The sequence below is a fragment of the Engystomops pustulosus genome, chromosome 3 (genome assembly GCF_040894005.1).
Source record: "Engystomops pustulosus chromosome 3, aEngPut4.maternal, whole genome shotgun sequence".
Classification (NCBI taxonomy): Eukaryota; Metazoa; Chordata; class Amphibia; order Anura; family Leptodactylidae; genus Engystomops; species Engystomops pustulosus.
The window spans coordinates 76,995,864-77,012,199 of NC_092413.1; the positions used below are offsets into that span (position 1 = coordinate 76,995,864).

At 41.3% G+C, this 16,336-nt stretch overlaps 1 protein-coding gene across 4 annotated transcripts in view; it reads left to right on the plus strand.

Annotated features, from left to right (window-relative positions):
• Window positions 1-16,336, plus strand: part of KMO (kynurenine 3-monooxygenase) — a 191,393-nt gene that overhangs the window by 165,576 nt on the left and 9,481 nt on the right. For all 4 annotated transcript variants that reach the window (XM_072141155.1, XM_072141157.1, XM_072141154.1 and 1 more), the window contains one exon: window positions 14,054-14,155. In XM_072141155.1, the coding sequence (XP_071997256.1) occupies window positions 14,054-14,155 (102 nt within the window). The remainder of the gene's footprint in view (window positions 1-14,053; window positions 14,156-16,336) is intronic.

Below are 16,336 nucleotides of genomic sequence, written 5' to 3' on the forward strand. Positions count from 1 at the left end.
CACTTTAAAATCCCTGCACTATACTCAGTCAGGACGACCCACTGGTGAGCACGGCTGATATCAGGAGCTGCACCGCCACTCTGAACAGCCACATACGGCCTGGCTTCCTCCTTTACTCCCTTGCTATCCCCTACGGTGCTAAGGTAAGACCTAACTTAAACACACTTGTTTACATATACAATGCATAATTTCTTGTCTGCCACCTTTAACCCGTGGGGACTAACATGGCACATATGCAATGTCTGTTAATAGGGCGTTCCCTGAAGAACCCAGCGTTCTCCTGATGAGCCCAATAGGGCGAAACAAGCCTTGTCGGGACTCGGGTTCTACACCCTCATCGTGATTTACACCACATGACATAGTTCTTTCACTGAGTTGTGACAGCACTCGATGTCAAAGGACTTTTCAAACCTGACTATACCTGCTGAATTGGTCTACAATAGGGCCAGTTATCGCAGGGTCAGGTTCCAGTCGGCACTCTGGTCACATAGGACCAGAGTTCCGAGGCTAGGCATCTAGGGAGTGATAGACTTCGTCCTAAATAGGGCCTATCTAGGGACTTTACATGACTATCTGGTTAACCAAACCAAAGCCCAATTGGACTATCGTCTATGATTCACCCCTTCCGTCGGCACTCTGGTCACATAGAACCAGAGTTCCGAGGCTAGGCATCTAGGGAGTGATAGACTTCGTCCTAAATAGGGCCTATCTAGGGACTTTACATGACTATCTGGTTAACCAAACCAAAGCCCAATTGGACTATCGTCTATGATTCACCCCTTCCGTTTCTTTTCTGCACTCTGTGTACCCTTGTGGGATCTGTATCTCCCTCACCTAAGACCATTATTGACTCTGCTTGACAGTCATCTAGGCCAAGGTGAATTAACTTTGGCTATTGCCCAAGCTACACAGATTCTTTTTGTTGAGGATTCTTGATAAACACGAGCAACACTTAAGGTGAGTCCTCATTATATACTATATAAACTATATCTGAGGTCACCTTTAGCAGATTTCTATATGCTCAATCATCCTCTTTTTACCTACAGACTGACCATCAGTGCAGTGACTACAAACTCATCCACAAAAACTCCACAAAGACCTCTTCTTTCCTTTGTATATAATTGGCAATAAAGAAGTAATTTAAATTTCTTAATCACTGTTTGTATTCTGTTTATACCTAATAAGTGATTTCATAGGGTCCCCCATCACTGGGAGTAAGACCCTTCCCTCCCTTTCATCTTCTGGTGCTAATAACTTTTTCATACTTCAGTGTACTGAGCTGTGGGTGGCGTCAGGTTTTGAGACTTTGGTGACGTTTTCAATGCTATCATTTTTAGAACTGAATTTTTTATATTTTTCAAAATGGCAAAAAAGTGGCACCTTCAACTTTGGGCACTATTTTCTGTATATTTTGCTAGATCTGGCATTTTCGGATGCGGCAATATCTAATGTGTTTATGATTTTTACTGTTTATTTATATTTATATGACTTCTAGGCAAAGGGGTGATTTGAATTTTTATGTTTTTTTATTATAATTTTTTTTAAAACTTTTTTTATTTTGACTATTTTTCAGATTCCCTAGGGTACTTTAACCCTAGTTTGTCTGATCGATCCTACCATATACTGCCATACCACAGGGATTTTCTTCCTCATTCATTACAATGTGGAATTAGCACATTGTAATGAATGGGTTAAAACGAGACAGTCTCAGGTCTTCGGAAGACCCGAGGCTTTCATAGAAATGGATCACCGCTCCATGATGACGTCATGGGGAGCAACGATCTTCGGCAAGATTGGGACGCCCATGCAACGCCATCCTTATGAAGCCGCCGGCAGCTTCGCTGATGGTGATGGTGGAGCTCACACCAATCGCGGGTGTTACCGATAAGTCTTTGCTGCAATATGCAGCAAAGACTTACCGGCTATGGAGAGGGGGCAGCCCGTGAGCCATCTCCATGTACCCGCACCCGTAATAGTGCGGTGTGCGTCGTTAAGGGGTTAAAACAGAGGAATTTTTGATTAAAGGGAATGGAATATCAAAATCAAGATAAACCAGAGACTCCTACTCATAGTTCTGTGCACTGTGATTGTGGTAATCTTCTTGTATTTGTTATCTATGGCTTCCTCCTAAAATGAACCTTTAACATTATGCTAATGAGAAGCGAACTGGGGTTGTTACCAGAGTCCCTCCATGCATACTTGCTTTTACACTGGGCGTAAGCATGTCCCTCTTTATCTCCCTCTGCACTTCTCCTTCCTCTGTCTGCTGAAATCTCATGGCAGCAGTAAGTTTAGTACACAGTGGGAGGGGGGAAGTGCTCTGGCAGAGTGTAACAGCCAATTAAGCCACAGCACAAAGAGGCTCTGGAAATACACCTCCTGAGCCATTCTGGCTCATTAGGAAGGAGATAAAAGAAGATTACCTCAGTCACAGTGCATGGATGTATTAATAAGAGTCCCTGATTTATCATGCTTGATTTTGATGGTACCCCTCTTTTAAGTGCTGCAATCAAACATTACTAAAATGGAATCAATTGGGTGTGATGTAATCAGGGAGTACCAAACAGGTGCTATAACAGCCCATGACTGCCGCAGCAGGATCTGTGAAAGAGCCTTTTAATAAAAAGTTATCAAATGTTCATAGTCTACAAAATGAGGCTCATACCTATAAAAATGACACCCTTTATATTCCAAAGTTTGAAAAAGTTATTGGCATCAGATTAAGAAAAAGTCTAAATCTTTCGTATAATAGTATCATAATTTATACAGTTCAAAAAAAGACACTAGTCCATAAAGTTAGACCAAGGAAGGGAAGGAATTAGATGAGGAGGATTTAGGGGAAACAATTCGGTGGCTGACTGAGTAGCACTTCTGCCTTGCAGCACTGGGGTCCTGGGTTCGATTCCCACCCAGGTCAACATCTGCAAAGAGTTTGTATGTTTGCGTGGGTTTTCTCTGGGTCCTCCCACACTCCAAAACATACTGTTAGGTTGTTTAGATTGTGAGCCCCATGGGGACAGGGACCAATTTGACATGCTTTGTGCAGCGCTACATAAATAAAGAATTATTATTATTATAACCGTCAATGTTATTCAGGTGTAAAAAGATATCTAGACCCTTCTTGAAGCTCTCTGCAGAATATCCACAGCGGCTCACCGCTTCATAGAAGCAGATCAGATTAGTCTGAAGACTTCTATCCTTAGTTAAACCCATGCTGGCTGTCACTTATTATACCATTTGATGTCACATACTCCTGTATGTAGTCTTTTAGCAACCCTTCCAATATTTTTCCCACAATCGCAGTTAAGGTTACAGGCCTGTAATTGCCTGGCAAAGTTCTAGAGCCTTTAAAAATATTGGCACCACATTTGCCTTGCACAGTCACTTGACTTTGTACCAGGCATTAGGGAATCCCTGAAGATTTAACACAGCGGCACAGCAATAACAGAACTGAATTCTTTAATATATAAAAAATCTATTAATATACTAGCCAGTCTAGTATATTACAGGATGCGTCACACTGGCACCACCCATGGCAGAAGTTCTTTCTTCTGTTGTATAAACTGAGCTAAAAAACCTATGTAGTATTTCCGCCTTCTCTTGTTCTCCAGTCACCAATGCCCCATTTTCAGAATGTAGGGGTCCAACTTGCTCTAACCCATTTTTTTCTTGCATTGATATACTTAAAAAAATGTCTTAGGATTTGTTTTGCTATCTTTGGCCATCTGTCTTTCATTTTGTAATTTGGCTGATTGTGATTCCTTCTTACAGATTTTGGTAAGTGTTTTGTAATTACTGCCTCAGGTGACACGTCAGATTTATATTTTTATATGCCTTTTTTTTTCATTAATTGACCATTTAATTGTAGCTGTAAGCCATGCGGTATGTAATCTAGTTCATCTAACTATGGGAAACATTAAAAGGTAATATTACGGACCAGGACTTTAATGAATCTTTTACTCTTATGTTCTGTAAAGACCTGAAATCTGGAAAGATACCTGCCCCAGGTGGTTTCACAGTTCGCTTCTTTAAAATGTTTAGTGACATTACGCCCATACTTCTACAAGTATTTAACACAACAGTGAATGGCACCCCCCTTCCTGGGTTAATCCCTACAAGCAACTATCACAGTCTTGCCCAAACCGGGAAAACCATTGACCACATGCGGGGACTTAAGGCTTATATCCCTGCTAAATGTAGATATAAAACTGTTTGCGAAAATGATGGCCTTACGCCTTTACCACACATCCCAGATCTTACACATCAAGAAGTGGGCTTCGTGCCAGGAAGGGAGGCCAAAGACAACACAATGACGAGAGCATGCACAAACAGAAACAAACTATGCCTTCTTACGGTAGATGTGGAGAAGGCTTTTGACAGAGTGAGATGGGAATTCCTGTAAGCAGTGCTCCAGAAAATAGGTTTGGGCCCTAAACTGCTGCATGTCATAATGGCACTCTACCGTGATCCAACAGCTCTAGTTCAAGTCAATGGTTCGCTATCAGATCCACTTCCTATTACGAACAGGGCACAATAGAGATGCCCCCTTTCCTTTATCTATTAGCAATGAAACCCTTGGCGAACTCCTTAAGAGCAAACACTGATATCCCCGGCTTTACAGTGGTAGAAAGACACTGTAAACTGTCCTTATTTGCGGATGACTTGCTGTTATACTTTACGTCACCTAAAACAACATTGCCTGCAATTCTAAAGGAATTTAACAGGGTAAAACAGGCAGGGTAAGCAATTTTAAAGTTAACACACATAAATCAGTGCTCCTTAACATCAACCTCCCCGCAAGTGTCTGGGAAGGGGACCTTAATAAATAATTCACTTTTGCGCAATGGCAGAAGGCCTTGATTTAGACACATAAGTTACAAAATACTGACACAATGGTAGAAAAACGCCAGTAAGGCTGCACAAAATGTTTCCCTCTGTCACCGGTGGTCTCTATGATCTACATATGGTGGGAGTGTGGACCCGTACAGGACCTCTGATAGGCCATCTTTGATCTCTATAAAAACATCTGCCAGGGAAAGATCACACCAACCCCTGAGTTAGTGCTTCTGTCCATGTTTTCTGGAACCATTGCTAAATACAAAAAAAGCCTACTACACCACTTTCTTATGGCCATGCAACAAATAATCCCCAGATTATGGAGATCAGCTGATTGCAATTGCATAGAGGCGGTGGACTCAATTACGCATATGGAGGAATGGAAGATACAGACAATTCCATATCACATGGTCTATGCGGGCTACATGAACCGAGAGTGTAGGCACAGGGCAGGAAACGTTTTCATCACTCATTCCCCCTCCCTTCCCCCCTCCCTTCCCCCTACACCCTACTATCCCCCTATCTTGTCTTGTTGTCTATAAACCCCCCAAAGTTTATCGATTACCTTTAGCAGGTTAAACTATTGTTTTGTTACTATTAACCCCTTAAGGACGCAGGTTATTTTCGCTAATTTCTCGCTCTCCATCTTCAAAAATCCATAACTTTTTCATTCCGTGTATAGAGCTGTGTGAGGGCTTATTTTGTGTGTAACAAATTTTACTTTCCCATGATGTTATTTATTATTCCATGCCATGTAGTGGGAAGCCACAAAAAAATTCCAAATGTGGAAAAATTGAAAAAAACTGCATGTGCGTCATGTTCTTGTGGGCTCAGTTTTAACGACTTTCCCTCTGCGCTCCAAATAACACCTCTATTTTATTCTTTGGTTCGGTACGATCGCGGTGATACCAAATTTATACAGGTTTTATTGCGTTTTAATACATTTTCAAAAATTAAACGAATGTGTACAAAAAAGAAAAAACATTTTTTGCCATCTTCAGACGCGAATAACTTTTTCATACTTTGGAGCTGTGTGAGGTGTCTTTTTTTGCGAAATGAGCCGACATTCTCATTGCTACCATTTTGAGGACTGTGCGACATTTTGATAATTTTTTATTACATTTTTTATGTCATCTAAAAAGGTGTAAAAGTCGCGTTTTGGACATTTGGGGCGCCATTTGCCGTTCCGGAGGTCACCGCCTTCAATAACCGTTTTTATATTTTGATCGATCGGGCATTTTGGGACGTGGCGATACCTAATGTGTCTGTGATTTTTACTATTTATTATATTTTATATCAGTTCTAGGGAAAGGGGGGTGATTTGAACTTTTAATATTTTATTATTTTTTTACATTTTTTAAACTTTTTTTTTTCTTTTTTTCCCCACTATTTCTTAGACCCTCTAGGGTACATTAACCCTAGATGGTCTGATCGCTCCTGCCATATACTGCAATACTACTGTATCGCAGTATATGGCATTTCTGCTCACTATACATTACAATGAGCCACAGGTCTATTTCTTAGACCCTCTAGGGTACATTAACCCTAGATGGTCTGATCGCTCCTGCCATATACTGCAATACTACTGTATCGCAGTATATGGCATTTCTGCTCACTATACATTACAATGAGCCACAGGCTCATTGTTATGCATGTGCAGAAGCCATGTATCCTCGGGTCAAACGAAGACCCGAGGCTACCATGGCAACCGATCGCCGCCCCCCGATGACGTTCGGGGGAGCGGCAATCGGAGGTAAGATGGCGGCGCCCATGCGCCGCCAAATTTAAAGTGCCGCCAGCGGCTTTGCTGGCGGCAAAGAAAAGGTTAACACCCGCGATCGGTGCAAGCACCGACCGCGGGTGATAGCGATGGGTCTTTGCTGCGATATGCAGCAAAGCCCATCTCTGTATGAAGAAGGCTCAGCCCGTGAGCCTTCTTCATACAACCTTCACAGCTCCATGGCGGATATATCCGTCACGGAGCGTGAAGGGGTTAATGTTTACTCTTAATGTTTAATCTTACTCATAAAGTGTGCAACATCTTTTTTTAGATGCACTTTTAACATACAGCATGCAACACAATTTCTTCGAGTTACTGTATTAAATGTATCATCATAGTTTCATAGTAAAAAGGTTAGAAAATGACATCAGTGCATCCAGTCCAACCTATAAATTATATTGCGTTAATCGAGCAGAAGGCAAAAACCCTGCAAGGCTGATGCCCATTGGGCCAAAGCAGGGAAGGATTTGAAGGATTCCTTCCTGATCCCTAATAATAATCTCATGGACAGTAAAACTCCTTGGATCAACAGAAACTACTAACAAAAAGTTTTATTCCCATACAATATTATTGCTCTCCAGCAAGGCAGCCAGGCTTCTCTTGAACATTTAAAAATGATCAGCCATTACAACAGGTGTCAGAGTGTTCCATACTCACTACTTGCACAGAAGAATTATTGTTTATGGCGATGGTAGAACCGCCTCTCCTCTAGGCAAAGAGGATGCCCCTTGTCCTGGTCACAGGCCTAGGAATAAAAGGATCTATGGAAAGATCTTTGTACTGACCATTCAGAATTGTGTACATTGTAATGAGATCTACCCTCGTCCTTTTTCTAAGCTAAATCACTCCAAGTTTAGTAATCTATCGGTGTATTCTATTCCCCTAATAATTTTAGTAGCTCTCCTCTGCACCCATTAAAGTTCTACTGTGTCCTTTTTATACACTGGTGCCCAAAACTGTACTTAATGCTCAATGTATGGACTGACCAGTGATTTGTACAAGGGCAAAACTATGTCCTTATCCTGTGAATCTATTCTTCTCTTGATACATCCCATAATTTTATTTGCTTTAACAGCGAACAGAGTTTACTATCCACCAGTAGCCCCAAGTCTTTTTCTCTATCAGTTTTATCAAGAAATTTATCATTTAACACATAATTATGGTCACGGGTTCTCCTGCGACCCATGTCCCAGGTCGCAGACTCATCCATGAATTGTGTCTAACAGAACAGACCATATCCAAGACAAAAAAGTTTTTTCTTTAAACCAATTTTTCTTTTTACTTTTAAGTACTAAATATTTACAGGCAAATTGCAATATCTTTCATGGTTTCATGCAATAAATAGTAGTGCTTGCAACACAATATTATTCCAGAGAGTGTCACTGTCGTAAATATATTTTGTTTGCTTATACAGCGTAGTCCATAGTCGTATATTGTAGACACTCATGTAGTTGTAGACCTTGGGCAGAGACTCATACTCAGAAGACTGCTTAAACAAACGGTGATGTTTCCCTTTCTCAGACAGGTCGCAGACTCACCCATATGCCTCCCTGTGCCCCTTCGTCCCAGCAGCAGGTTCACTTACCTCGCCGCGCTCCAGCGTCGCTCTTCTCGTTTTAGCGCGTCCCCGCTTATGCACACCGCTAATTGGCACTGGCCACCTGGCGGTCTAAAACGGCCAACCTCTTCCCTTATGCTTTGCCATTCATACAGAAAGTATATTGGAAAATTGGATAACTTTTCCTTACATAAACCATATGAAATATTTGCTCAAAGTGGACAAACCCTTTAAGACCAGTTTGTAAGGTGTTGAATCTCTGCATTCATTTATACTCCTATTCTTTCCTTTCCCTCTGTGTCTTAAAATGTCCCATTAAAATAGTAATCTGCAAATCTTTCATAGTGTGGTCCTCTCTAAAGAAATGTGCAGCTACTGGGAGATCTTTCATTTTTAATATCAGGTCGGTGCGAGTTCATGCGCTGATGGAGTCTCTGGCAAGTTACCCCAACATAAAGACCTTTGGTTGGACACTGTTGGACACATAATAAGGTAGACCACATTAGAGGACCTGCAGGAAAAGGTCCCCTTGATCTTATGTACCTGCTGTGTTTGAGGTACAGTTACATGGTCACCTGTGCGAATGTGCTGGCACGTTTTACACCTGCTTTGCAGGCAGGGTGAGGTACCACTTTCTGATGGAGGTCTCAGGGCACTCCGGACAACCAGTTGTTTCAGGTTTGGTGGTTGCCAGAAGGACAGGAGAGGAGGGACTGGGAATTTTTCTTTTAGTCTTGTGTCTTTATGTATAATATGTTGGAGTTCCTTGGCAATATGACATAGGATGTCCAGTTGAGGGCTGTAAGTGATGACTAGGGGGACTCTGGGTCTCCTTAAATGTGATGGGTCTCCTTAAACCTGTCTCTGTTGATGGCTGCTGCTTTTCTTATTTGGTTGTCTAAAGGTCGCACAGTACCCAAAATGGTATGAATATGATTTTTACTCCAATTATAAAGGCACAAGATGCAGGATTCTCTTTCCTTGCCTCTATATATTTATTTTTTTCAAATCTTTTTATCTATATCTTCTGTTCAATCTGTTATACCAATCTTTAATCACTAGAGGTTTGGTTGATTTCCACCCATATATCAACATACATCTAGCTATCTATAGAGCCAACATCAAGCATTGCACTTGATCTCTAACAACCATTTATATCAGAGGTATTTCCAAGTACCATCATGTCCAGTGACTTAGGGAAGCTCAACCCAGATATTTTGCAGATCTCTACATAAATTTCCTCCCAGAATTGTGAAAACCCACCTACAATTCCATACCATATGCAAAAAATCTGCATTAAGTTCCTGGCACCTTAGGCACTTTTCTGTCTGTATTCTCTTAGAATTATTAATATTTTTGGGGGTATAATATAATCTATATATAATTTTGATCTGCATTAATTTAAAGGGTTCTGACATTGCCAAACTCCCAGGGATAAGGATTTGTGGTTCCTGAGGGCACATTCACACGTGGAATTTTGGTTACATTTGGAAACGCAATCCAAAGGCTCCACTCATGATCACATATTTTGGTAACATTGTGTTTCCAACATGTTAACTAAACGCAAAGTAAATGCAATCTTACCTCAACATGTGATTGCAGGTGGAGCCTTTGGATTGTGTTTCAAAAAGCAAACAAAATGCCACGTGTGAATGTGGCCCCAGGGTATCTACAAACACGTTATGGCATCTGAAAACTATTGTGCCCTACAAAAGCACAATGGCGCTCCATCCCTTCCCCAATGGCGCCCCATCATATGCCCTGACAGTGTGTTACATCCACATGTGGGGTGTGAGGTGTGTCTCCACATGTGGGGTGCCCATTATATTCCTAGATGCATTTTCTATTCAGTTTATGTGGGTAAATTTTGCAGCTAAATGAATGTATTAATGATGAATATAAGCGAATTCCAAATCAAATCTTCATTTTGTTTGAATTTCTGTAAAATACATACAAAGGGTTAACAAACTTCCTACCTGCTGTTTTGAATAGTTTGAGAGGTGAAGTTAATAGAAAAGGGTGACATGTGCTGGGATTCTATTAACAAAACTTCTAAAACCCCTATAGAAATTAAATGGTCCCTAAAATAATTGATTGTAAAATTTTCTTAAAAATTTGAGAGAATGCTGTTCAACTTGTTATCTTTCTAGCGTCGCAATAAAACAAAAGTACACTTATAAAAGGACGCCAACACAAAGCTATATGATATGGTCAATGTTAGTTAGTAACTAATTTGAGTAGTATTACTATCAGTTTGAAAAAGAGACCATTTTGAAGCTTGAAAATAGCAATTTTTTTTTCAAAATGTTAACCAAATTCACCTTTTTTCATAAATAAAATTTCCCACTAACTTGAAGTACAAAATGTAACGAAAAGCAAACTCAAAAACACTTAAAGTGTTTTAACTCTTAAGTCAAAGCCTTCCAAAGTTATAACTGGATAAAGTGATACATGCTAGTTTTGAAAAATAGGCCTTGTGTCGCTAATTGTTTTGATGGGATCAGCTTTCAAGCTTCTGTCCCAGAAAACCATGCCCAGAGCTGCATGTGATTGACAGCTCCCTTTCTGATCTTTGGGAAAGCTGGGTGTGCCTTTGAACTCGTTTTGTCTACAGCTATGGTTTGACTGATGGACAGCTGAGCCAGTCCGTGCTGGAGGTAGTGTCCATTATTGTCTTATATTCTGCACAGCCCCTTCATTGGGTGATGGTTATTCAGTCTTATCTGTGTATCTTGTGCTCTTGCTATCTTTGTTTGCTATTCTGTGTTTTGACTTCTGTTTTGTCTAGTGGCCATTCTTTTGCTATATGATTCTGTACCTTGTGGTACCTGAGGGCACATTCACAAGTGGAATTTTGGTTACATTTGGAAACGCAATCCAAAGGCTCCACTCATGATCACATATTTTGGTAACATTGTGTTTCCAACATGTTAACTAAACGCAAAGTAAATGCAATCTTACCTCAACATGTGATTGCAGGTGGAGCCTTTAGATTGTGTTTCAAAATGCAAACAAAATGCCACGTGTGAATGTGACCCTAGGGTATATACAAACACGTCATGGGATCTGAAAACTATTGTGCCCTGCAAAGCTCAATGGCGCTTCTTCCCTTCCCCAATGGCGCCCCACCATATGCCCTGACAGTGTGTTACATCCACATTGTCCAGACGGACAATGCACTTTCAGTGAACTCCTGTGACTGGTTAAGTAAATGTGTCCCATTGTCCCAGTTTATGCTCTTAACCCTTTAAAGACCTTGCCCTTTTTTGTTTTTTCATTTTTCACTCCCCACAATCAAAAATCTGTAACTTTCTTCGGTGTAAGGAGCTGTCGCTGGTGTCACTTTTGATTAAGTTTTCAATGCTACCATTTTTAGGACTGTACAACTTTTTGATCACTTTTTATAGATTTTTTAAATATTTTTCAAAATGGTAAAAAAGTGCCATTTTCGACTTTGGGCGCTATTTTATACTGATCTTTTACTGTTTATTTACATTTATATCAGTTAGAATGTGCTGATCGCACATTGTAATGAATGGATTAAAACGAGACAGCCTCAGGTCTTCGGAAGACCCGAGGATGTCATGGCAGTGGATTGCCGGTCCCCAAAGAGGTCACAGGGAGCGATGATCTCCATCAAGATTGTGGTGTCCATGGGCCGCCATCTCTTTGAAGCCGCCGCTTGCGATGTGCGGGTTAACCATATGCAGACCATATGCAGCCCGTGAGCCCTCTCTATGCACCCACAGCCGACTTGGACATGCTATTATGTCACGGGTTGTTAAAGGGTTAAGGTGCACGTTAGCTGTTGAAAATTAGCCATTCTAATGTTCAGAGTTCGCTTTGCCCCGCTTCTGAAAGTCATATTGAAGATTAATTCAAAGTGAATAGTCTTTTGGTCACTCTTACTTGGGTGACCCTCAACCTGTAATTCTAATACCCTGTCAGGTCTATTGGTCAAGGTAAGGTCCAGAAGTGCCCCCCCCCCCTTGTTGGGTCTTGTACCAGGCTTTTGGGTCTTTTGTTGCTTATGTTTTGTTCCCTGAGCCATTTAGTTATCACCTTTGCTTTATGGCAAGGTGCTCCATCATGCTGGAAAAGGCATTGTTGATCAACAAACTGCTCTTGGACGGTTGGGAGAAGTTGCTCTTGGAGGACATTTTGGTCCCATTCTTTATTCATGGATGTGTTTTTAGGCAAGACTGTGAGAGAGCCGATTCCCTTGGCTGAGAAGCAACCCCACACATAATTGCACATGGTTGCAGGATGCTTTACAGTTGCCATGACACAAGACTGGTGGTATCGCTCACCTTGTCTTCTCCGAACAAGATGTTTTCCAGATGTTCCAAACAATCGGAAAGGGGATTCATCAGAGAAAATGACTTTACTCCAATCCCTCAGCAGTCAATTCCCTGTACTTTTTGAAGAATATCAGTCTGTCCCTGATGTTTTTTCTGGAGAGAAGTGGCTTCTTTGCTGCCCTCCTTGACACCAGGTCTTGCTCCAAGAGTCTCCGCCTCATAGTGCGTCATATGCACTCACACCTGCCTGCTGCCATTCCTGAGCAAGCTCTGCATTGCTGGTAGTCCAATCCCGAAGCTGAAACACTTTTAAAAGACGGTCCTGGTGCTTGCTGGTCCATCTTGGGCGCCCTGGAGCCTTTTTGGCAACAATGGAACCTCTCTCCTTGAATTCCTCGATGATGCGATAGATTGCACCTCAGTCAACAATCTTTCTAGCTGCAATACTCTTCCCTGTTAGGCCAGTTTTGTGAAGAGCAATGATGACTGCACGTGTTTCTTTAGAGATAACCATGGTTAACAGAAGAGAAACAATGATGCCAAGCACCAGCCTTAATTTAAAGTGTCCAGTGGTGTGATTCTTACTTAATCATGACAGATTGATCTCCAGCCATGTCCTCATCAACACCCACACCTGTGTTACTGGAGCAATCAATGAAACGATGTTAGCTACTCCTTTTAAGGCAGGCCTGCAATGAAGTTGAAAGGTGTTGAAAGGGGAAAAAGTTCATTTTCCAGGCAAAATCTGGAGTATATGCAAATTGCCATTATAAAACATTATGCAGTAGACTTTGTAAAAATTAACATTTGTAACTTATGGCCATGACTGTATACAGCTGTGTAGCAGTTTCAAAGAATAAACAGCATCTGCAGCAATAAAGGCATCCCTAATTAATGCTTGGTTGCATAAACTTTGGCATTGTTGAAGCCTCCAAACATTTCTTCTAACAAGCTACCAAGCTCTTGAATATTTACAGGGTTCTTTTTCCCTATGGCAGATTTAAACCCCAAGGTTCCGCTCTTTGCACATTTCAGGACCTGTTGTGAGACTTCTTAGGACACTTAAAGAGGCACAGGTTTTAAAAGGAATTCAACCAGTCAGAAAAAGTAAAAAAAAAACACTGCAAATAGTCATCTACTGTCCTCTTCATCTTAATCCCTGCGGTGGTCTTTAATCGTTACATGCCGGAATCACCTAAAAAAGAGACTTATAAAAAGCAGCACAGAGCCCGAGGATGAAATGTCCGGTGCCGGGGGTTGCTATTTATTCACACCATGCTGGGAGAGGTAGGTGATGTTGCATGAGAGGCATGAATTTATGCCTCCTGCGTGATAGGAGGCATGAATAATTGGCAGCCCTGAGCCCCAGACATCTCGTCTTGTTTTTAAGTGATCCCAGCATGTCAAGATTAGTGAGGACTACCACCGGGATCAGGATTGACTTTATTTGACTGGTTGATTTCCTTTGAGACAACAGAACAATTTCAGAAGCTAAAAAGTGGTGAAGACACTAGTTTGCTTTAGAAATGGAAGAGAAAAGCTTTTTTTCTAATATCATTATTGTTATCTTTTCAACAGATGAGGTCCCATGTCAACTCTATGTGGTTTCTTTATCGAAAGTATCTTGACAACATACTTCACAAGTTAATGCCCTCCACTTTCATTCCACTTTACTCAATGGTAAGAACATAAATATTTATAACTTTTTCTCACTATTGCATAATCTGACGATAAACATGCTGAGTTGTATCTGAATGCACCATACAGTAGGTAAAAGTATTCATATCTATTAAACGCCTCATTTCTAAACATTGTAGTCAAAAAGTGTTATTGATATTTTTACGGCAAAAACAGGAAAAGTAGAATGGCACTCACCGAAGTAGCTTCTTTCAATCCAGTTTATTGGTAATACTTACAAACATGATGTGCAAAAAAACATTACGGCAGGGATGGAGAGACGCAGGGACTCACACAAGGACAAGGTAACCGACAGCTGTCTTGCGCCCGTGGCGCTTCATCTGACTTGCCTGCTCAAACAACATATAACAAATGACTATTTAAACCTGTCACCATAAACCTGTCACCAAGTAGCCTCTCGAGGTCCCCTAGTTACATTCCGCAGAGGGAAAACAATAAAATCTGAGTTAGTCAGTAGCGGCTTTAACCCCAACCTAGAGAATTGGCTAGAAACCATTATGCCTAAAGGAAATTTTCGATGTGGAAACTGTAGCCATTGTGCACAGTTCATAAAAACGAAAAGGTTGACATGTGGGGGTTACACAATAGGAATTAAATAACTGATCATGTGCAAGACGGATTTTGTAGTTTATGTATTTTATTGTACATGTGGAAAGTTTTATATAGGGAAAACAATTAGGAAACTAAATACCCGCTTTTGTGAACATATTAGCTCATTGAGATCGGGCCATGGAGCCCTGAGATTAATCGAGCAGGTCAAAACCCATCACAATTCAGACCCCAAGTCATTAAGGTTAAGGCATAGAATGTGTTCCTATACTGCAAGGAGGAGGTGACAGACATCGCCTCCTGCTCCAGAAGGAAGGGAGATGGATTTTACATGGACATGAGTGTTTTTCTCTGAGATCCCCTCATTGCTTCCCCCGTTATACATTATTACTTGACTACTCACCAACTCAAAATGTCCATAATGAGTACAATAATGGTATTGACTTATATAATAGAAGAAAAAAAGATGTCATGGAGTATGGCTTGTGTGGCCATATGTGGCTTGTTTGTGCCCAATGACAGAATTCCTATTCCTCAACATTGTCACTATCTTTAGGGACAATTTTTATTAAAAAGTTATGGCTTGTTCCACCCCTTATCCTGCCCCGAACGCTTCCACCACCTATTTCTCTCACGTTTCTATGGGAACGCCTACCTTTGTTTATTGACGCTCCCATGGCTATCGGCGAGCAGTGCCTACAGCCCTATGCGAGTATGTGAAATATCGCGAGACGCTTGACACACCTCCTTAGCTGACGCCATTCAGGGAGGAGTTGGAACCCCATTACACGCAGCCCTGCGTCTGATGCTGCGAGACCGGCCCGATGGGCAGACGCTATTGCAGAGGAGTCAGCGGCACGCTACCACATCACAGCACCAACACAGTATTGTGTGAACAATGACACGAATGGTATGTTAACGTGAGCACGCCTACTTGCTTTCTGGAGGTTAATTAAATGATATAAGTCTATGGAGCACCAATAGGAAGGCTTTAAACAGAAGGGGCAGGTGTGGTGGGGGGGTTAAATAGCCATTTGTTATATGTTGTTTGAGCAGGCAAGTCAGATGAAGCACCGCGGGCGCAAAAGAGCTGTCGGTTACCTTGTCCTTGTGTGAGTCCCTGCGTCTCTCCCTCCCTGCCGTAATGTTTTTTGCACATCATGCTTGTTTGTAAGTATTACCAATAAACTGGATTGAAAGCAGCTACTTTGGTGAGTGCCATTCTACTTTTCCTGTTTTTGCCGTATGAATTTTTGTATTTTTCTAAAGAATCAGAGCACCACCCGTCTCCCATAGATCTGACTTACACCAACGCATATATGTCAAATTAATCATCCTGCACTATTAATACACAGAGTAGTGCCATTTACTACTTTCTTCTGGTTGGTTCCAATAGTTATTGATATTTTAGTGTTTCAGTGTAAATAGAGAAAATGATATATACTTTTGCAAATTAAAAACTGTAAAGTATATCATGCATATGTACTCAGCCCCCTGTCCCTTAGCCAGGTGGTAGGACCACCTTTAGCTTCAATGGCAGCTACAAGTCTGCTGGGGTACTCTATGACTCTGCTAGCTTTGCACATCTGGAGGCTGGAATTTTTTGTACAACAG